The sequence below is a fragment of the Bos javanicus genome, chromosome 11 (assembly GCF_032452875.1).
Source record: "Bos javanicus breed banteng chromosome 11, ARS-OSU_banteng_1.0, whole genome shotgun sequence".
NCBI lineage: Eukaryota > Metazoa > Chordata > Mammalia > Artiodactyla > Bovidae > Bos > Bos javanicus.
The window spans coordinates 46,551,828-46,574,854 of record NC_083878.1 but is presented as its reverse complement, the minus strand read 5'-3'; the positions used below and the strand labels follow the sequence as shown (position 1 = coordinate 46,574,854).

Below are 23,027 nucleotides of genomic sequence, written 5' to 3'. Positions count from 1 at the left end.
CTCAGTAAGTCACTGCCACACTGTGCACCTCCCTTTCCTCATTCATAAAATGAAAAAGCTAAAGGAGATGATGTCACTAAGAAAAACTATACAATTCCTGGGGAGGGGGAGCAAAAAACTATTGTGTGCCTATTATTTTTAATTGAAGTAGAGTTGATTTACTATGTTTCACATATATAGGAAAGTGATTCACGTACATACATATATATATATTGTTTTCCAGAATTTTTTCCATTAAAATTATTACCAAATATTGAATACAGTTTCCTGTGTATACAGTAGGTTCTTATTATCTATTTTATATATAGAAGGGTGTATTTATTAACTCAAATTTCCAATTTACCGTTCTCTATTTTCCCTTTGGTAACCATAAGCTTGTTTTCTCTATGAGTCTTTTTCTGTTTTGTAAATAAGTTCATTTGTATCATTTCTTTAGATTTGACATGTAAGTGATATCACATCATCAGTTCAGTTCACTCAGTCGTGTCCAATTCTTTGCAACTCCATGGACTGCAGCATGCCAGGCTTCCCTGTCCATCACCAACTCCCGAAGCTTGCTCAAACTCACATCCATCAAGTTGGTGATGCCATCCAACCATCTCCTCAAGTGTGAGAAATGCAAACTGATGTTTTATTGACATGAAGAATTATTCATTACAACCCCTGGTCTCAGGATCTTGGGGAGGCATCTTTAGTCCTCATGGCCAATTGTTAATGCTGGGGACAGTGTCTTCAGGAAACCATCTTTGCCCTTCAGCGATTCTGGAGCCAGATGATGTAAGCCCCAAAGCAGCTTGACAGGAAAACATTCCACTCAACTGTTTTCTCTGGACTTGTGATTTTGGTGGCAAAGTTCTTAATCCCCTCCCCCCACTGGAAGCCAGAAACCCGTCTCCCAGGGCATCAAGGTTTTCTGTAGTATCTAGTTGCTAAAGATCCAAAGGAACCAAATGCTTCAATGAATCTTGGCCTGGAGCACATGGTATTCAAGTGCAAGAGCACTAGACACAGCAAACACGTGAAAGTCAGATGTGCACCAGGTAATGAGCTGAAAATGAGAGTGCTGCTGCTCACAAGAACCTTCTCTGATTTCTTCCACTGTGCCAGATCATGTGTGGTATTTCTCAAAATTGATGGGTAAGCTGGGGGTCCATGGAAGGCTGTTCTCTGGGTTCCACAAGATGAGATTATTGTGTTTTTCATTTTTGTTTGTTTTTTTTTGGTTTTGCTTTGTTTGTTTGTTTGTTTTTGGCCATGCTGCTTGGCTTGTGGGACCTTAGTTCTCTGTCCAGGGATTGAACACGAGCCCAAGGCAATGAAAGCACCAAGTCTTAACCACTGGATCTTGGAGAAATTCCCTATGTTTGCATTTTGAGAGTGAAAGTGTTAGTTGTTCAGTCGTGTCTGACTCTGCAACCGCATGGACTGTAGTCATCCAGGCTCCTCTGTCCATGGGATTTCCCAGGCAAGAATCCTGGAGTGGGTAGCCATTCCCTTCTCCAGGGGATCTTCTGGACCCAGGGATCAAACCCATGTCTCCTGCATTGCAGGCAGATTCTTTACCATTTGAGCCACCAGAGAAGCCCCATTTTTTCATTCTGAGTATGTTCTAAATATGTTATCAGAATCTCTTATGGGTGACCAGAATGACCCCCTTACGCCTGAGCCCAGCCACAAAGCATCACCTTATTAGAGTTTTGCATGAGCTCTTGTACATGCCAGTTGACAAAGGTATCATAGTGCCCGCATGAACACGGTAGAGAAAGGAGATGAGGAAACTGAATCATCACACAGCCCCTGGTAGGACTGGCTATGCCATGGCTATGCCATGGCACTCAGAATCATAATCATGTTGCAAGGGAATGTGTCATCAGACCCCAACTGTCACATGTATCAATTGACAATGTAATGATGCAAATTGGCAGATGTAACAACATGTCACCATTTATTAGCAGTAAGTGTAGTACTAAATATCCAATGAGTAATTCTTCTATTTGATATTCCAGAACTAATCATCTTTGTGTCCACATTAATGGCGGCTTTTATAAAACTGCATGCTGAAAAAGTATTTCACTGAAGAAGAAAACTTTTAAGAATCAAGAGACACTGTGTTACGTCAGTGCTTATTGACTGCTTACTAGCCTGCCTAGTAGAGTAAGTGGTGTGATTGTCCACTACTTTAATGAAAGTTTCATTTTAAAAAATTCATTACTGTTGTTATCGTGTGGACTGCATTTAAGCAAACATCGTTTTCTGCATTTGTAGTATCAGAGTCAGAATAAGAAATCTACGATATGCAGAACCAGATCTGAGCTAAATCTTTTTACAATTATACCCTAAATCAGTTGTTTCATTTCATCACAATGTAACATCTGAAGCACGGCTGGTGAAGAATTTAGGCTCTCCATTCCCCCAAAAGGCACCTTTTACTGCAGTTTCTAGAGGGAGCTGCTAGATGGTGAGAATTCCTAAAAAGAAAAGAAAGCAAGGCATGAGATTCCACAGAAAATAGTAAATGGTAGTGCCTTTTTACATGAAATACCCCCACCACCCAACCTATCACCATTGATAAGGACCCTGCTCCCTTCAGCTAAGCCCCAGGCTGACCCACTGTGGTGTCTTCATTTAATTACACTTGCTAATTTCAGCTTGCTCCTTGTTTCCTATTTCATTTTATATCTGTTTTAGCTTTCTTATTGTATAAAAAACCTAGAGTTTATATTTGGCTTTCTGGTGAGTGCATGTGTGCTAAGTCGCTTCAGTCATGTCTGACTCTTTAACTGTAGCCTGCCAGGTTCCTCTGTCCATGGGATTCTCCAAGCAAGAATACTGGAGTGGGTTGCTATGCCCTCCTCCAGGGGATCTTCCCAACCCAGGGATCAAACCCATGTCTCCTGAGGCTCCTGCACTGCAGGTGGATTCTACTCTGAGCCACCAGGGAAGCCCTGGCTTTATGGTAACACATTAGAATTAGACAAAAATAATTCACTTTCGTTAAGAATTATTTTCTTTTACAAGACTCTAACCCTTAAAATGATGCATTAACCCTTGCAAAGTACTGGAAAGATATAGAGATTATGGGAAATGTAATACCATCAGGAAACAAAGCAGAATAGAAAGATCAGCTCCAAGCTAGTCCCAATATCTTGGGTAAGACTCATGAGCTCTGAGGCTTCTTCATAACCACACCCAGGAGAGAGTCCTACTGTTTTAGGGTCCCGATATGTTTGTACAGATGGCTTGAAGGATGGACCATTGCAGCTGAAAAGGAGAGCCACACACCACCCACCTCCTTTGCTTCTGAGCCCACATTCTATTCCTTGGTTTCCATAGAGTCATTGCTTCTTCTCCATTTATAAAATAAGATGAGAACGGGCTCAAGCCCACCTCTAAGCACTGATGAAAATGACACAGAGATAATACAAACAAAGACACTGAGTGCTAGAAATGATAAGACCAAGTTGCCACCTCTAGGTTGAGTTCAAACCTTGAAATCTAATTGGAAGGCAGTATTGTATATGTTCCCCAGCTCAGAAGTGAGAAAGATGGGCTGGTTTGTCTCAGAAGAGGCAATGAACCATCCGGGAAAGGCCACAGACTCAAATGTGGAGGTACTGCCTGTCCTTTTGTGGTAGAAAAGGAATGGCTTCACAGGCTTGGCTTGGTTGTACAGATCCATTATCTTCTGGTTCTGAAACGGGACAGAAAATGCCAGAAGGAGAAACAGAGGCTGTTTGAGTAGTTCAAGGTTGTTGTTGTTTAGTTGCTAAGTCATGTCCGACTCTTTGAAGATCCCACAGACTGTAGACTGCCAGGCTCCTCTGTCCATGGGATTCTCCAGGCAAGATTACTGGAGGGGGTTGCCATTTCCTTCTCCAGGGGATCTTCCCAACCCAGGGCTTGAACCCTCGTCTCTTGTATTGAGAGGCAGATTCTTTACCACTGAGCCACCTTGAAAGCCCTGCAGTTCAAGGTTCCTTGCACACAACCTATAAATGTTCCAATGTTTGAGCAACCCTATCCATATATTAGAGCAAGCCTAGGAAAAACATTGCAAAGGAACAGCAGAGTGGGCACACCCAAAATCTCACCTTCCCAGCCTTCACCCTCAAATCCAGAGGGGGCATGGAAGTTGACACAAGGCAGAGGTTCACGGATAAGTGGCCACGCTTGAATTACAAATTGGAACTCTCCTCACATTAGAGGCTGAGAAGACCCCCTCTTCCCCGAGGAAAAGGAAGGAGATGCAAATTTGCAGCAGGAAGCCAAGGTCCTCTCTCACCCAAGCTGCATGCATGAGAGGCCCCCTCCTGTAAGAACCACTGTTCTGGCAAAGGACTACCAGGTGCGGGTGTATAGGTTTTTGATTGTCAAACATATGAGAAAGGTCAAAGCCATGAAAAAGGCACAAGAGGGTCTAAAAACTCAAAGGACTTGCACTCAAAGGAACAAAGGAATATAGAATAATCAGAAAAAATCTTCCATATTGTATACAGAAAGATATTTGTAGGTGTATATATTTATATATTTACATATTGTTATATTTAGGTAAGATAAGTATTTCTAAGTAAAGTACATTATATCCAAGATCTCCAAAGAGATAATGGAATGGCCCATAATTCGGCCACATTCTACCCTGAATAGGGGGACTTCTTCCAAAAGATTCCTTTATTCAGTTAATAACTGCCAGTTAATCTATCCCACTCTGTGGACAGCCAAAAACCAAGAAGCCAACCTTGAAACTGCTTTCTTTGACCTCTCAGCATCTAACCCAGTAACAAGACCTGTAAAGCCTAGTTCCAAAATATTTGTTGAATTGAGCCGCTTCTCACATCCTCCCGCACACCTGTTCCATCCCCACCACCCGTTCTCCACAAAGCAGTTGAATGAACTGTAAACTGAAATAACTGAATAAACAAGATCATGTTACCATCCAGCTTAAATGTCTTGAATGATGTTCTCATAATTATCATATAATTTAAGGCCTTTAACAAAACCTGCAGGGTCTAAACCATCTAGCTCTTGCCTACAGAGCTGAAAGCGTACTGTTTCATCCTCATCTACTTCATCACACACCATATCCACTCTGTCAGCAAATTCTATTGCCTTAATTTAAAGTATTTCAAGACTCTGACCATCATCCCTCTTCCTCCAGTAGACCCTCAGATTACACCTGGGTCACCCTGAAGCCTCCAAGGGAAATTTTGTCCTTGTCCGTCACACCCTGCTCTCAAGTAGCAGCCAAAATAATCCTTTTAAAATCTATGTCCTTTCATGTCACTCTTCTATTCAAAACATTCTAATAATTTGGGTTGAATTAATTTAAAAAAATTTTATATATTTTTAATTGGAGCATAGTTGCTTTACAGTGTTGTTAGTCTCTGCTGTACAACAAAGTGAATCAGCCCTATGTATACATATATCTCCTTCCTCTTGGACCTCTCTCCCAGCCCCACCCCCAATTCCACCCCTCTAGGTACTCATAGAGCATCAAACTGGGCTCCCTGTGCTGTACCAGCTATCTGTTTTACACATAGTAGTAGATAAATATAACAGAATATTACACAGCCATAAAAGGGAAGGAAATTGGGTCTTTGCAGTGATGTGGATGAACCTAGAGTCTAGCACATATGTTGAATGAATTAACTGATTGACAGGTTAAAGACTTTACAAAAGTGGGAAAGCTCTTTTACTATCTGCCTTTCTCTGAACTCTGCCTCTTCCCCAGCTCACTCCCGGTCCTTGAACTTGCCCTCACTGGACACTCTGTTGGGCTCACATTTTTCTTCCTTTCCTGTCCAATAAAATCTTACCTTTACAATAATACCTGCTGTACTATTTACCATGAAGCCAGGCTCTAGCTGTTTCTGGCGCCACCAGTCTCTTTACTAGTTCTAATCATTCTTTCCCAGACAGCATAACCCCCTTTAACATGTCACAGGCTTACCCATGATTACGCTTCTTGTGGGCCATTTCTTGTCTTCCACTAGAATGTAAACCCTAGAAAGGCAAGGCTCTTTGCCATTCTGTGCACTGATGATGTTCAAATGCCTACAACAGTGCTGGAGGCCAGTTAGAATGAACACATTTGCTGGCTTGGATTGGATGGTGTTGAATTAAATTGAATTGCTGTAAACTGAAGTTTCAGAAACAAGTTGTTTTATATCAGGCAGTTAAAAATAAGAAAAACATGGGCTTCCTTGGTGGCTCATGGTAAAGAATCCTCCTGCCAATGCAGGAGACACAGTCTCGATCACTAGTTCTGGGAAGATCCCACATGCCGAGGAACAACTAAGCCATGCCACAACTACCAAGCCTGTGCCCTAGAACCCAGAAGCTACAACTAATGAGCCCACGCACCACAACTCCTGAAGCCCACACACCTAGAGAGCCCGTGCTCTGCAACAAGAGAAGCCACTGCAGTGAGAAGCCCATCCACCACCACAAGAGAGTAGCCTCCACTCACTGCAACTAGAGAAAGCCCACACAGCAAAAAACAAGACCCAGCACAGCCAAAACTAAACAAATAAAAATTAGTTTGGCTTTAAAAAAATAAAAGCTTATTGCATGCCCATGACTCTAAAGGAGCCAGGTATAAATATGCTTAAGAACAGGAAACTATTTATTTTTTAATTATAAAATTAGATTTCCTGACAAATCAACTTCTGAGAAAAGAAGTTGGGTTTTTTCTAACATTATTTTTCTTTGTCACTTACCTTCAACTGCAATTCGGGCTTTCCACCAACGTCCTCACAACATAGACACATTTCTGGCTGGTTTATTCCCAAATAAATAGGAATCCCTTTGTCTTTCTCAAGACACTCCGGATACTTGCATGGTATAATGGTGACAGTGACTGTCAGAGAAGAGGGGTTACGGCGTCAGTGACCTTTTGCAATTACAAAAGACCAAGATCTTACAGGCAAGGCTGGAAGAGCCCTTAAGAGTATAATCCCACTACCAGACCCACAGAGTGGTCAGCCTCATATTCATTTGTTCATTCATTCACTCAATCATACCAAGCACCAGTCACTGCTCTAGGAAATGGAGTGCAGGCAGAGGAGGCAGACCCCACCGTTGGGATTTTCACAACCTCTGCTTGAACACCTGGAGGCGAGGAGCACCAATCCCAAGCAACCCCTCTGATCCTTGGAAAGCTCTGTTCATTACCGAGTTTTGCCTAACTGATGTTGAAATCTGCCTTCTGTGCAACCCACCCAATTAGTCCTCTTAGGACATAGGAAGTTGGGCAAACAAGCCACTCTTTTTCCTTAGGACAGGCCTTCAGATCACTGAAAGCAGCTCTTCTGCTCCCCAGAAAGCTACTCCACTCCCTCTGCTCTCTTTGCCATGGTCCAAGACACCTCTTCCCGGGCAGATATGAAATTCTTCCCCCTCCAGGTGTTGTTGTTCAGTTGCTAGGTTGTGTCTGACTCTTCGCAGTCCCATGGACTGCAGCACACCAGGCTCCTCTGTCTTCCACACTCTCACAGAGTTTGCTCAATATCATATCCATCGAATTGGTGAAGCCATCCAACCATCTCATTCTCTGCTTCCCCCTTCTCCTTTTGCCTTAGTCTTTCCCAGCAACAAGGTCTTTTCCAGTGACTTGGCTCTTCACATCAAAGTATTGGACTTTCAGTTGCAACAACAGTCTTTCGATGAATACTCAGTGTTGATTTCCTTTATGGTTGACTGGTTTGATTTTTTGTAGTTCAAGGGACTCTCAAGAGTCTTCTCCAGCACTGCAGTTGAAAAGTATCATTTCTTTGGTGCTCAGTCTTCTTTCTGGTCCAACTCTCATATCCGTGTATGACTCCTGGAAAAACCATAGCTTTGACTATATGGACCTTTGTCAGCCAAATGATGTCTCTGCTACAAAGCCACACTTTAATAAAAGGATGGTACAAGCATCCCAGCCGCACTGATGTGAGGCTGCTCCAAGGAGCAGCCACACGATGACCTGTCACTTACCTGGCCCCACATTGTTGCTCCGAGGAACTACCACGAGGATCTGACCCTGAAGGAACCACACCTGCTGACTCAAGTCGGAGACTACTACATATCTGGGACTATCCATTGCTGTTTAAATGGAAAAGAATAATTTTTTAAAAACCCCAACATGATGAAGGCTGCTTTACCAGATGTTAGGAGAAAGATCATCTAATCCAGGTCTTTCAGGAAGGAAGGCTCAGTCGATAAAGAATGTGCCTGAACACTAAAAAAAAAAAAAAAAAAAAAGAATCTGCCTGAAATCCAGGAAACCACCTGCAATGTAGGAGACCTGGGAAGATCACCTGGAGAAGGAAATGGCAACCCCCTCCAATATTCTTGCCTGGAGAATCCCACGGACAGAGGACCCTGGTGGGATACAGTCCCTGGGACTGCAAAGAGTCAGAGATGACTTAGCGACTAAACCACCACCAGGAGAATGATCTAATCCAGGTCTTTCAGGAAGGATGGTTCAGGGTTTGCACATTAAAACTGGCAGCTCTCACATGACCCATGAACCCAGCCTTTCTTTCCACTGAAACTGTGGGCTCTGTTGAGGAAGAGAAGGGCCATAACTGGTCTAAGAAGGTAAACTCTCATCCCCATAAGTACACATGTGTCAAGGCCCAGCTACTCTCCTTGATGCTTTGGGTTTGGCCCAAGCCAGTGTCTGGACCCAGAGCAGTGAATAAGAAATGGTCAACACCCTCATGTTCCAATGGGAGATGGATAGCCTTGGGTGGTAAGGACTGTACACAGGAAGGGGCAGAGAAGGCTAGGGTGTTCAGAAGAGACAGGCATGAATGTTCCTGGCCTCCAGACTCCATGCCAACATCACCTGATGTATGGATTCCTCCATCGTGTCCCAGAAAACATGCCATAGTGGGGTAGTCTCAGTGCCTGTGGGGGACAGTGATAGGAGATCTGAGCATTAGAAGACATTTCAAGACCCTCCCAGGAAACTAGTTCCTAATGTCCTGATTCTGGGCAGGGAGCCAGGAAGCCTGGACTGATACCAAGATCTGAGGCACCTTCTGGGACAAAACCTCAAGGCAACCTTAAGGAGGGCATGTAAAGCAGAATTTTCCTCCTCCCAGGGATCCAGCCAGGGACCGTATTCCCCCTAGAGGTTCCAAGGTCAGGCATGACTTTTGACCTCAAATAGCCCACAGCTCCCTGAAGTCTGGGTCACCTCCTCCCAGCAGCCCTCCCCAATCCCACTGGCAAATGCATCTGCCTGGGAACAGAGGAGGGACCCGAGTCAAGCAGATCTGCCAGGATCCTAGCAGCTCCCTAGAAAGAGGCACCTAGCCCGGCATGGCTCCACCCCTTCACTGAGTCTTAAAACACGAAAAGAGAGAAAGCTCTAGAGTCAAGGAACCTTCCAGCTCTCAGTTGGCAAGAACCTTTAAAGAAAGCACAGGGGACTGTATAGTAGCTCCAGCAGGTCCTGAGAGCAATGACGGGCTATGACAAAGCAGGGGATATTTATCTGGTATGTTAGGGAGTGCCAGCTACCTCAATGGGGTGTGACAATCTTATGACATGAATGAAAGCAGGATCCTCCTTTCAGAAGATCGCGTGAGGCTTAGATGAAGAAATTACAGCATCAGCATGATATGACCTGTCTGGGCTCCCTGAGAAGAAACTACCAAGCCAAGCTCCTCTAGCAGGGTTAATGACAGATCCTGGGTTTCTCAGGAAGGGGAGATTGAGAGACTTCCCCAGAACCCAATTCTCCTGCTGCTGTCACTCTGGACTGGACTTGTCGGCTCTAAGTGAAGGGAATCCATCACCTGGGGCCAGGAAGCTTGCCCTCTGCAGTCCTACTAAGGGAGCCCTATGATGGCAAAATTTGCTGTGGGCCCAGGTGGCGCTAGAGGTAATGATCCAGCCTGCCAATGCAGGAGCCCATAAGAGACAAGGGTTCGATCCCTGGGTCAGGAAGATCCCCTGGAGGAGGGCATGGCAACCCACTCCAGTATTCTCTTCTGGAGAACTCCATGGAGAGAGGAGTCTGGTGGGCTACAGTCCATAGGGTCAAGCACAACTGAAGCAACTTAGCACACACAGGCAGAGACAGGAGGCATATGGCATTTCTGGTCACTGAATCATTCCAACTTGGGCTACCCATACATGGAGGGTTAAGCTAAAAGCACCTCCCTCTGCTCCTTTAGTCCCTTGGAGATGCACCTCCATCCTCTTGGGAGCCACAGGCATTGAGCTGCACACCCTTAACTGTGGTAAACCTGGGGACTTCCCTGGTGGTTCAGGGGTTAAGTCTCCGTGCTTCCAATCAGGGGACGCAGGTTCAATCCCTAGTCGGGGAACTAAGATCCCACATGCCATTTGGTATAGCCGAAAAAAAAAAAGAAGTCCTAGTTTCTGGTGCCCCTAAATATAGTGGACTCTAGACCTGCCTAAGGACTAACGAGGTAGGTAGTGACTTTTCGAACAACTGAACCCCAGATCCCAGCTTACCCCTTCCACTCTGCTCTAGTAATGTAGAACATTTGTAGGTGTCAACAAATGGTAAGTTATTGTTCTGTAAATTTGTTACATGTACACACCATCTGCTGAGGTCACACATAAAACATTTCTGAGACATAAGTTAATTTGACTGAAGTGAATTTCAGAAGGCAGACTTAGAAGCACCTATAGCTTCTTATTCACCTGGGGGAAAAAGTGCAAAGAATAAAACTTTCTAGATTAGCACCTCCATGAACCCCTCGTCCCAGCCCTGAGAAGAGTCTCCTTACTTAACCTCTCATACATTTCACCCCCATATCCTTTCTTTCTTTCTTTCTTACTCTCTTTCTTTTTTTGATATTTCTGACCAGGCCACACCACCCAGCATGTGGAATCTTAGTTTCCCAACCAGGGATCAAACTCCTGCTTCCTGTAGTGGAAGCAGATTCTTAACCATTGGTGAAGTCCCCCCCATCTCCTTTCTGGCCTTAGAGGAACATGATCCTTCCTTGTTGAGGCCTCAGTCCCATCACTTCTGGTTTGCAGTTTATCTGTTTCCCTTGGAGAGAAAGTGTGGTTATGAGTTTAGATACACCTCTGTACAAATCCAGGCTTGGCCGGTGTTACCTCTTGAGTCCTCTCTGCCCAGCTGAAAAATCCCTCCATCATGCTTCAGTCAACATACCCCTTTTCTTGGGATGCTTGCCCCAAAATGACATCAAAAAGGCCCCACCGTCTGGCCCCCAAATTCATGGGTCCCTGTTTCAGTCAGGATCTAGGCTGGAAAGCAGAACCCACACAAGGAACTGCAAACAGAGGGAACTGAACACCAGGAACCGGTTACACATATGTTAGAAGGCTGAAGAGTAAAAAGGAGTTGCCAGAGGTACCTCAGTTCAGTTCAGTCACTCAGTCGTGTCCAACTCTTTGTGACCCCATGGACTGCAGCAAGCCAGGCTTCCCTGTCCATCACCAACTCCCAGAGGTTGCTATCTCAGACAGTACCCAACTGCAGGAAGGAATCAGGAGGAAACAAAAGAATCCAGGAGTCAAAGGAGGAAGCTTGTAGGACTGATGCTTAGACCTCAGGAGGGGTTCCTCTATCAAACTGGTGCTCAGACCTCTGAAAAGAGAGTGTGGTCTCCTGGGTGCATGAAACACAAAGATGGAGATGAAGGGTCAGCCCTGGAGATGCTCAGAGGGCCCAGAGGACACAACATAGAGAGCAGTATTTCCATTGATTGAAAGACTGGGAGGACGTCCCTGGCGGTCCAGCGGTTAAGAATCCTTCTGCCAATGCAGAGGACACAGGTTTGATCCCTGGTCCTGGAAGGTCTCGTATCTTCTGGATAATTAAGCCCAAGCACAACAACTACTGAGCCCACATGCCCTACAGCCCACAGTCCTCAGCAAGAGAAGCAACCGCAATGAGAAGCCAGTGCACTGCAACTAGAGAAAACCTGCATGCAGCAACCAATGCAACAAAAGTACATACATTTTTTTTTTAAAAAGTCTTTGGGACTGCTTTGGTGCTCTCACATGTAACAGACCTCACCACGCTGTGTGAACTTAAGAGACGCAGTGTTTTCTGTTCACTTCTTTGACTGGTTTTATTTGTCTGTCTGATAAATTTAAATTTGTCTGTCTGATAAATTTAAATCAAATAAAAAGACAAACTTTGTCTGTCTGATCATCCCAGCCTAATAAATGGCAGGACTGATCTTTTTCTCTCAGTTTTGACTCACAGATTTTGGCCATTTTCACAGGGCATGGGCCTGAGGGGGGAAAAAGTTGACACTAAGGTCAACTATTTAGAGTTTTGCTACTTTTCACCTGAGTTGCTAATTATTTAATGAGACAGTACATGCAAAACTGGCGAATTCTGAATAAGGCTTTTATTTCAGCTCATAGAACTATATCAATGTCATTCTGGGGTTTTGACAATATATTGTGAGTGTATAAAATAAAATAATACAACCTATGTTTTTAAAAAACTTTTGGAAAAAGAGGCAGAGGTGGAATTTCCTGGTTGTCCAGTGGTTAGGACACCATGCTTTCACTGCCAAAGGCATGGGTTCAACCCCTGGACTGAGAACTAAGATCCCACAGGCCATGCGACCATAAATAAATACATTGATTAATTTTTTAAAAGCTTGGGTTTTTCATGCCCAGATAAAGACTGCAAAAGACTATGTATGATGATGGCATGTCTTCTTTAGCCTCAACCTTTTATTCCACTTGATCATGACCTTTTCCTGGCTTCCCAACATTCAGAGAAGCCAGCATTCCCAGAACTATCACCATCAGCACCCACTCTGAGGTCCCCAGCTTAAACTCGGGTGTGAATGACTATCAGAGAAATGAGAAGAATAGGAGTGATGATGATCAGAAGGAAGAACTGAGCCATTGGGGTGGATAATTGAAGAGCAGAGAGCCCATCTGCTGAAGAAATGGACCGGAACTTTTGTCTTAGAGAAAAATGGATTATTCCATGATCCCTTAGCTATATTTGAGAAGGCCATCAATTTTAGTGCTGCTTATAGAAAGTAAAGATTGAGGTTCTATGAACAAAACCCCGTATGCCAGATTCTTTCTATTAATATTTTATTGTCACCTAGAACAATGAAAATTTTGCACACTGTTAAGTGTGGCCTGCACTGAACTCAAGTAAGCATTCATAAAGCCAATGATCCAAGACATGCAAATAATTTGAAGAGATCACTGAGTCTAGATTCTAATTTCCAAGCTTTAAGATATTATTACTCACACTTGTTTGACAACAAGTCCTGCCAGTCTGCTCATTTAATTAAGTGTCCATGATCATAACAAGTTGAGGGAACACCAGTGTAAACCAACTAAAGTAAGAAAGTTTGACCATTCACCACTAGAATCTCTAGGTCTGTTCACAGATGCACAATCCCCACAATGACTTATTCATGTAACCAAGTCGAAAATCACAATGAATAACGCAGAAGGGACTATGAAGCAGTAAAGGTTATCTGGCCCCCACAGTTGACAAATTGTTGTTCAGTTGCTCAATCCTGTCCGACTCTTCGTGATCCCATGAACTGCAGCTCACCCGGGTTCCCTGTCCTTCTCTATCTCCTGGAGTTTGCTCAGACTCATGTCCATCGAGTCAGTGATGCCATCCAACCATCTCGTCCTCTGTCGTCCCCTTCTCCTCCTGTCTGCAATCTTTCCCAGCATCAGTGTCTTTCCCAGTGAGTCAGTTCTTCACATCAAGTGGCCAAAGTATAGGAGCTTCAGCTTCAGCATCAGTCTTTCCAATGAATATTCAGGGTTGATTTCCTGGAAATCAGCAGGTGACAATACACAGAATCCAATTAATAATAGAACGAGGCTTAATCTGGGCTTCCTGGGTGGCTCAGTGGTAAAGAGTCTGCCTGCAATGCAGGAGACCTGGGTTTGATCCCTGGGTTGGGAAGATCCCCTAGAGAAGGAAATGGCAACCCACTCCAGTATTCTTGTCTGGGAAATCCCACGGACAAACGACCTGGAGGACAGGCTCAAGCACGACTTCATGACTAAGCAGCAACAACAAAAGGTTTAATCCAGGGCTCTCTGCTATGGTGCTCACCAGTGCCCTCGGGGCTCCTAAGAGGACCAAACCCACTGTAGCTTAGGTGCTATTGCTATCACAGGCTACCTTCAAGCGGGGCTGACAGTCTGGGTTGTGTATTGCTACTGGAAAAAACTGGCTTTCACCTAAGTTCACTTATGAGACAACATGGTGTGTAACATGAACCACAAAAAGGATAGCATGGAGCCATTGGTACTCTAGTCATTTTGGGAAAACTCCTCGGAAAGTGCCAGACAGCCTCTGCAGTACATGCTTTACTCAACATGGGTGGGATGATGTAGTTGAACTCTTCCGAGGGCTTCCCAGATAGCGCAGTGGTAAAGAATCCTCCTGCCAATGCAAGAGACACAGGAGACTTGGGTTCAGTCCCTGGAGGAGAAAATGGCAACTCATTCCAGTATTCTTGCCTGGGAATTCTATGGACAGAGAAACCTAATGGGCTACAGTCCATGGGGTCACAAAGAGTCGGACACAACTGAGCAACTGCGCAGTGAGCACTGCTCCTCCAAGTAGCCCAAGCCGGCTGTCTAAGAATTGCATCCTTGTGGCCTCACCCATCACATTTCCCTGAAGCTAGTTTCTCCATGAAACCCCAGGCTTTAGGAGTTGGGACAAGATGCTACTTAACAGCTTTTTTTCTCTCTTGTGAAAATAAAGGACAAATAAAAATAACCTCCACACTACTCACAAAAATGGCAGAAATAAACAGAAGCATTAAAAAGCATTAAGACAAAAGAGCCAACTATACAGGGACAGCATAAAGGGATATGTCTCTAAATATAAAACAGCTAGTGACAAGTTGTATAACATGTGCAACCAAAAAATAAAAAACAAACAGCTAAAGCCTTAATTGGACAGCTTGTGGTGCAACATTTAAGGAAAGGTGGTAAGTTAAACGCCTGAAATCTGAAATTCCCAAAGAAACAGCCAAATGACAGAACTTTTAGCTTTTGCCCAATGGCCCACATCACACAAAATACAAAAGATGATAAGCTGACCATTATCAAAATTTTAGAATTTGGAAATGCTGGAGAGGGTGTGGAGAGAAAGGAACCTGCCGAACACTGCTGGTGCAAATGTAAATTGGTACAGCCACTACAGAGAAGAGTATGGAGGTTCCTTTAAAAACTAAAGATAGGGTTACTAGATGAACATGCAAACCCACTCCTGGGCATATATCCGGAGAAAAACATGATCTGACAGGATACACTTCCCAATGTTCTTTGTAGCATTGTTTACAATAGCCAAGACATAGAAGCGACCTAAATGTTCATCAACAGAGGAGTGAATAAAGAAGATATGGTACATTTATACAGTGGAATATTTCTCAGCCACTTAAAAGAACAAAATAATGTCATCTGCACCAAGATGGATGGACCTAGAGAGTGTCATACTGAGTGAAGTAAGTCAGACAGAGAAGGAAAAATATTGTATGACATCCTTTATATGTGGAATCTAAAAAGAAATGATACAAATGAACTGACTTACAGAACAGAAAGAGACTCACAGACTTAGAGAACAAACTTGCTGGGGAGAAGGATGGGGGGAAGGGATAGTTAGGGAGTTTGGGATGGACATGTACACACTGCTATATTTTAAATGGATAACCAACAAGGACCTACTGTACAGTACATGGACCTCTGCTCAATGTTATGTGGCGGCCTGGATGGGAGGGGAGTTTGGGGGAGAATGGATTCTTGTGTATGTATGGCTGAGTCCCATCGTTCATCTGAAACTATCACAACATTGCTAACTGGATACATGCCAATACAAAATAAAAAATTTTTTTTAATTTTTTAGAATCTGGGGAAAACTTGGAAAAAACACACCACAGAAGAAAGTTAAAAGAAGGTACTTGGGAGAAAATATTTGCCACACATCTTACTAGCTAATAATTAATATCCAATGTTTTAAAATTTACTACAAATCAGTAAGAAAAATGAAAAATAATTGTACAGAAAAAAATGAGCAATAGATGTAAAAAGCATCTCACTGAGAAGAAAATGTAAATATCCAATAAATAGACGTAATTATAGTTGACCATCCTCTAAGCAACCACCCATAATTAGCAAGATGTAAATCAAAGCAATAATGAGATTCAGTTTCCACCCTTCAGGAAAACATAAATTAAACAAATAATAGACAATGGTGTGAGGAAACAGATTCACTCAGTGGATTAATGGATGTGTGAATCAGCCAGGCCTTTTTGGAAAACAATTTCTCAGAAATCTAATACATGGGTACCCTTTGACCCCTGAATTCTGCTTATGATAGTCTATTGGTTAAATTACTTTCAGCTTCAAAAGCTAGAAAAAAACAACTCAAAGTAACTACTAGATCACATAAATGAAAGCCAAGCTGTAAGGTTGAGGTTGCTGATCTGATGGTTCTCTGATGTCAACAAGGATCGGCATTTTTAAATTTCCTTTGAACTGACATTCATAACTTGAGGACATGTTCCTTCAAGGCTGTAAAATAATTGCCTGTGATGATCAGAATTGCATACTCAGTCATTTACATCCTGCAAGAAAAAGAATGTCACTTCCACATTAAAATTTTTCAAGACTGTTTGGGTCAATTTGGGAGCCATGCTATGTCCTAATGTGAAGTCCTAATATCAACATAAAACACACTCAAATTTGGCAATTTGAGATAGATGTAATGTAGTTATTTACAAAGATGTGGGCAGACTACGGAAAGCCCAGGGCATAGTGCAGAACCCCAGGGCTGCTAACAGAAGGATATCCCCCTTAACACTCAGGCCTCAAGGGATGAAGGGAGGAAAGGATTACCAGAACCCAGACAGAGAGAGAAAGATTTGTGGACAACGTCACCTAATAGGAGTTATGACCATCATCAAGGAAAATGCAGGCTAGTTTGCAACAACATGGATGAACCCAGAGGTGATCATACTAACTGAAGTCAGACAGAGAAGGACAAATGTCATATGGTATCACTTATATGTCGAATCTAAAAAAATGATATAAATGAACCTACTTACAAAACAGAAATAGACTCACAGACATAGAAAACAAACTTATGGTTACCAAAAGGGGAAAGAGGGAGGGACAAGTTAGGATTTGGGATTAACAGATAAACACTACTACACATAAAACAGCAAAACAACAAGGACCTATTGCATAGCACGGGGAACTATATTCAATACCTTTTAATAACCTCTAAGGAAAAGAATCAGAATATATATATGTATGTATAACTGAATCACTTCACTGTATAAATAAAAATAACATTGTAAATCAACTATATTTCAATCTAAAAAAAAAAAAAGAACGTTTGCTTAAAAAAAAGTCAGAAGATAAAAGGTTTCTACCCAATCAGCTATTATAGTGAAATAATATGCCTACTGAACTAAAGAGTATATCTTTTTAAATTAATTTCACATCCCTCTATTTTATGTAATTAATACACTTTTATTTAGAGCAGTTTCTAGTTTATAGGAAAACAGAACAGGAAGTACAAGGAGTTCTCATATACCACTCTACCCCAAGCAGCCCCCCCCACACACACAGCCTAGAGTTTCCCTATTATTAAGATCTTGATTAGAGCTGCATTTGTTATAATTGATGAATCAATATTACATATATAACCATGTATGGTATTGAGACAATATTATTAGCTAAAGTACATAGTTTACATTAGGCTTTACTCTGTGCTACACAATTCTGAGTTTTGATAAACACATAATGTCAAATATCTGCCATTACAGTATCATAAACAATAGTTTTTCCTACCAAAAACAAAAATCCTCTGTGCTCCACCGACTCATTCTTTCTTCCTCTCCTAACCCCTAGTACCCTTGATCTTTTTACTGTCTCTATAGTTTTGCCATATTCCAGAATGTCATACACTTGGAATCATACAGTATACATAGCATTTCAGACTAGCTTCCTTTATTTTGCAGTATGCATTCAAGGTTCCTCTTTTTACAGTTTGATAGCTCATTTCTTTTTATGGCTGAAAAATATACCTTTCTGAGGATGTGCCACAGTTTTGGTGGCTTCTCCAGTGGCTCATCAGTAAAGAGTCTGCCTCCAATACAGAAGCCACAGGAAACACTGCGGGTTCAATCCCTGGGTCAGGAAGATCCCCTGTAGGAGAGCATGCAACCCACTCTGGTATTCTTGCCTGGAGAATCCCATGGACGGAGGAGCCTGGTGGACTACAGTTCACAAAGAGCTGGACATGACTGAAGCAGCACACACACATACGACAGTTTTTGTGTCCATTAGCCTATTGAAAGACATCTTGCTTCCAGGTTTTAGCAATGATGAATAAAGGTACTATAAACACTTGTGCGCAAGTTTTGCATGGAGTGCAATTGCTGGGTGATATGGTGATACTATGTTTAGCTTTGTAAAAACAAAAAGACAAAAACAAAATGCCAGAATGTCTTCCAAAGTGGCTGTCCTATTTTGCATTCCCACCAGCAATGACTAAAAGTTCCTGTTGCTCCACATCCTCACCAGCATTTGATGTTGTCAGGGTTTCCAATTTTAGCCACTCTAGTAGGTGTGTGGGCTTCCCTGGTAGCTCAGATGGTAAAGCGTCTGCCTACAATGCGGGAGACCCGGGTTCGATCCCTGGGTCAGGAAGATCCCCTGGAGAACGAAATGGCAACCCACTTCAGTATTCGTGCCTGGAGAATTCCATGGACTGAGGAGCCTGGTAGACTACCGTCCATGGGGTCGCAAAGAGTCAGACATGACTGAGTGACTTCGCTCACTCACTCACTCACAATAGGTGTGTAATAGCATCTCCTTGCTTCAATTTGCAATTCCCTAAGAAGTGAAGTCTCTCAGTCGTGTCCAACTCTTTGCAACCCCATGGACTGTAGCCTACAAGGTTGCTCTGTCCATGGGATTTTCCAGGCAATAGTACTGGAGTGGATTGCCATTTCCTTCTCCAGGGGATCTTCCCAACCCAGGGATTGAACCCAGGTCTCCCGCATTATAGACAGACGCTTTACCGTCTGAGCCACCAGGGAAGTCCTAATAACATATGAGGGCTCCTTTGTTGGTACAGTGGTAAAGAATTTATCTGCCAGTGCAGGAGATGTAGGAGACGAAGGTTGGATCCCTGGGTTGAGAAGATCACCTGGAAGGAAATGGCAACCCACTCCAGTATTCTTGCCTGGAAAATCCCAGAGACAGAGGAGCCTGATGGGCTACAGTACATGGGGTCACAAAGAGTCGGACACCACTGAGCATGCACACACCACAGTGATATATGTAATAACTTATCTTTTCACACATCTAAATAGACATCTTTTCGTATTCTATATCTGTATATCTGCAGATATACGTCTGCATATAGATGTATATGCATCTATATGCCATCTGTATATCTTCTTTAGGGAGTTGTCTGTTCAGATGTTTTGCCCATTTTTAACTGAGTTGTTTGTTTGCATAGTATTGAACTATCACAGACCTTTATATATTTTGAGTTTCACCTATGTCTTTTCACTTTTGTTAATATGGCCACTAGAACACTCAAAATTCCATACATGATTCAGATGTAGGGTTTACACTGTACTTTTTAAAACTGGAGTATAGTTGATTTACAATGTTGTGTTAGTTTCAGGTATATAGCAAAGTGATTCAGGTATACAATTGCATATTTTCATTCTTTTTTGATTATTTTTTAAACTTTTATTTTATATTGGGGTTTGGCCAATTAACAATGTTGATATTCATTCTTTCTCAGATTCTTTTCCCCTATAAGTTATCACGGAATATTGAATAAAGTTTCCTGAGCTATACAGTAGGTTCTTGTTCCTTATCTATTTTATATATAGTAGTACCCGTATATTAATCCCAAACTCTTAATTTATCCCTCCCCATTATGTTTCCCCTTTGGTAACCATAAATTTGTTTTCCAAATCTGTGAGTCTGTTTCTGTTTTGTAAATTAGTTCATTTATAAGTGAAAGAAAGTGAAAGTGAAGTCACTCAGCCTTGTCTGACTCTTGGCGACCCCATGGACTGTACCTGCCAGGATCCTCCATCCATGGAATTTTCCAGGCAAGACTACTGAAGTGGGTTGCCGTTTCATTCTCCAGGGCATCATCCCAACCCAGGGATCAAACCCAGGTCTCCTGCGTTGCAGGCAGACTCTTTACCATTTGAGCCACAAGTTCATTTATATCATCTTTTAAAACTTAGATTCCACATACAGGTGATATTATATTTGTCTTTCTCTGTCTGATTTACTTCACTTTGTATGATAGTCTAAGGATGCAACTGTGTTGTCAGAAAGGCAAGGGACAACATTATGAAAGGGCAGCTACTTACCTAGCCTGAGTGGAAGGGCCAGGACTGGGAGACAGAGCAAAGCAGAACGTTTTGGCGTGACACTTGTCTTTTGCTGTTCTGGGTCTTTGTTGCTGTGTGTGGGATTTCCCTAGTTTTAGTGAACCAAGGCTTCATTCTAGTTGCGGTGCCCAGGTTTCTCAGTGCAGTGACGTCTGTTATGGAGCATGGGCTCCAGGGCGCTCGGGCTTCAGTAATTGTGGTGCACCAGCTTAGTTGCCGGGGACATGTGGAATCTTAGTGCCTGGACCAGGGATCAAACCCTGTCGCCTGCATTGGCAGGCAGATTCTTAACTACTGGACCACCAGGAATGTCCCTGGTGTGACACTTTTGACACACTCATTTTGCAACCCTGAAAATCAACACATTTCCAGTTTTTCAGAGTGAAATGCCTAGTAATACATGCAGCTGACATGTTCATATAATGACTGGCTACACACTCACATTCCCTGACCCAACGCCGCAGGCCTCAGGGTTTCCGTTTATCACCTGGGTCCCCACTGCTGTCTGTAAATGGTCTGCTGCCCCAAACCCTCGCTGAGTCAAGCTGTCCTCTCACTTTGGTCAGATTTTTTTTTCAGAATACACATCTGCTCTTTCCACAGTCCTCTCTAAAACCTTCAATGACTACCTATTACCTGGGCAATAAGTTCAAACCCTAGCACAGGTCAGATTCTAATGAGGGATAAAGCTTATGCTCTAACGATGCAACCAGGGAGAAAGCATTCAAAGGAGTATTTACAAAAGCGCAGGCAGGTCCCAAGGAAGCAACAAAAGATGGTAAAGCTGCTGACAGCTGGAATCCACCATGCCTTCCAGAGGAAAAGGGGCAAGGGGACCTGGCATGACCTGACAGAGAGAGAGCCGGATGTGTCATCTTACTTATATGAATGTAACCACTGCCAACTGGTCCGGGATTGGGGCCAAGGGGGAAGAACACTAACCAAACTCTTCCCCCTCCCTCTGATCTCCCAGTGTCTGAACCCAACCAGAAGACAGAGAACAAGAGATCACTGAGGCAGCCGGCAAAGCCAGTTTCACAGGCATGGAGCAGATAGATACAAGGTACGCCCATCTGAGTCTTAGGGTTACCACTTACACCAGGATTCCTGACCCAGCCCATAACTGTCTGCAGACTTCAAGGCGCCTCCTGCTGTCGGCTGCCCACTCACTCTGGCCAAGAAATTCTTCTCAAATGTAAAATCCTCCTTGCTGTCTACCCAGCAAATCCAGACTTCACAGTGAGAGTCCAGACCCTCTATGTACCGCCTCTGCACACCACCTGGCTCACTTTAGCTTCGCGAATACAACGGTTTGGTTCAGCACAAACCCCTTAAAGAGCATCCTCAGCCACTGCCCCCTCGTGGGTACTACTATAGAGAGGACCTAGCTGCCAACGAATCCAAAGATGTTCCTTGTGATACACCTTCAGGGCATCCAGTGACCCTGGCTGAGCTTCTATCAGAGCTGTGCCTTCCTAAACCAGCAGAGGGCGCTGTGACACCGAAGGACGTCGAAGGCACCTTTGGAGGCCACACCGCGGGTGTGGGACCAGGAGAGCTCTGAGCTCCCGCAGGAATGCCAGCCTTAAAAAAGGGATTTTCAGCCTTTTTTTTTTTTTTTAAATGCAAACCACGGTTTTGAAGTACATTTTACTTGGCAACTTAGTACACGCATACTAATATACACGTATATTTATTTTTGCCTTTTTTAAATATAAATTTATTTTAATTGGAGGTTAATTACTTTACAATATTGTATTGGTTTTCCCATACATCAACATGAATCCGCCACAGGTATACACGTGTTCCCCGTCCTGAAGCCCCCTCCCTCCTCCCTCCCCGTACCATCCCTCTGGGTCTTCTCAGTGCAGCAGCCCCAAGCATCCAGTATCATGCATCGAACCTGGACTGGCGATTTGTTTCATATATGATATTATACAAGTTTCAATGCCATTCTCCCACATCATCCCACCCTCATTTTTGACTTTTAATATTAATCTGCCGAAATCTGCTGATGGTGTTTCACAGTGATAAATTCAAAAAGAAATAGTTTAACACAATTAAATTTAGTTAATTAAAGTGGAGTTTTGGACTTTGTACTTGTAAATTAAAGTTTTTAACATTTTTATGTGCCTAAAGCTTTTTTTTTTGGCCACCGGACTTGTGGGATCTTAGTTCCCCCAACAGAGATAGAATCCATGCCCCTTACATCGGAAGCACAGAGTCCAGGGAAGTCCCTAAAGCATTTCTTGTGTGAAATATTCACATTTTGAGTTATAGAATACATTAAATTTTCTGTACTACTACCTCTAGTTTTCTTGTTGCCTGCTTAATTTTTAAAAATTTTTTCAAAGCAACTTATTTTGAAACATTTTTTAAATATAGATAACAAAAAATGAAAACTTGACCATGTAAAGTTATAAAGGCCTACATTCTCCTTAAAATGAAACATTTACTTTTCACGTGTTATTTATTTTCTGGCCAGCAGCATGCATAACATTTTAATCAAAACTAGGCTGCAGTCCATGGGTCGCTAAGAGTCAGACACGACTGAGCAACTTCACTTTCCCTTTTCACTTTCATGCATTGGAGAAGGAAATGGCAACCCACTCCAGTGTTCTTGCCTGGAGAATC

At 43.0% G+C, this 23,027-nt stretch overlaps 1 protein-coding gene across 3 annotated transcripts; it reads right to left on the bottom strand.

The window, feature by feature from the left end:
- Positions 1 to 1,918: 1,918 nt before the first annotated feature.
- On the bottom strand, positions 1,919 to 9,456 carry LOC133257088 (interleukin-36 gamma-like). Of its 3 annotated transcripts, none has more exons than XM_061432571.1 (6): positions 9,399 to 9,456; positions 8,831 to 8,892; positions 7,975 to 8,082; positions 6,717 to 6,856; positions 3,488 to 3,691; positions 1,919 to 2,468 (listed from the first exon to the last, which is right to left on the bottom strand). In XM_061432571.1, exons 2-6 carry the CDS (start codon positions 8,871 to 8,873, stop codon positions 2,439 to 2,441), a joined length of 525 nt encoding a protein of 174 aa, XP_061288555.1. In that variant the 5' UTR covers positions 8,874 to 8,892; positions 9,399 to 9,456; the 3' UTR covers positions 1,919 to 2,438. The 3 variants fall into 3 exon arrangements, with proteins under 3 accessions (XP_061288555.1, XP_061288554.1, XP_061288556.1); XM_061432570.1 differs by having other exon boundaries at positions 9,374 to 9,441; XM_061432572.1 differs by lacking the exon at positions 9,399 to 9,456 and adding an exon at positions 9,300 to 9,389.
- Between the last annotated feature and the right edge of the window lie 13,571 nt (positions 9,457 to 23,027).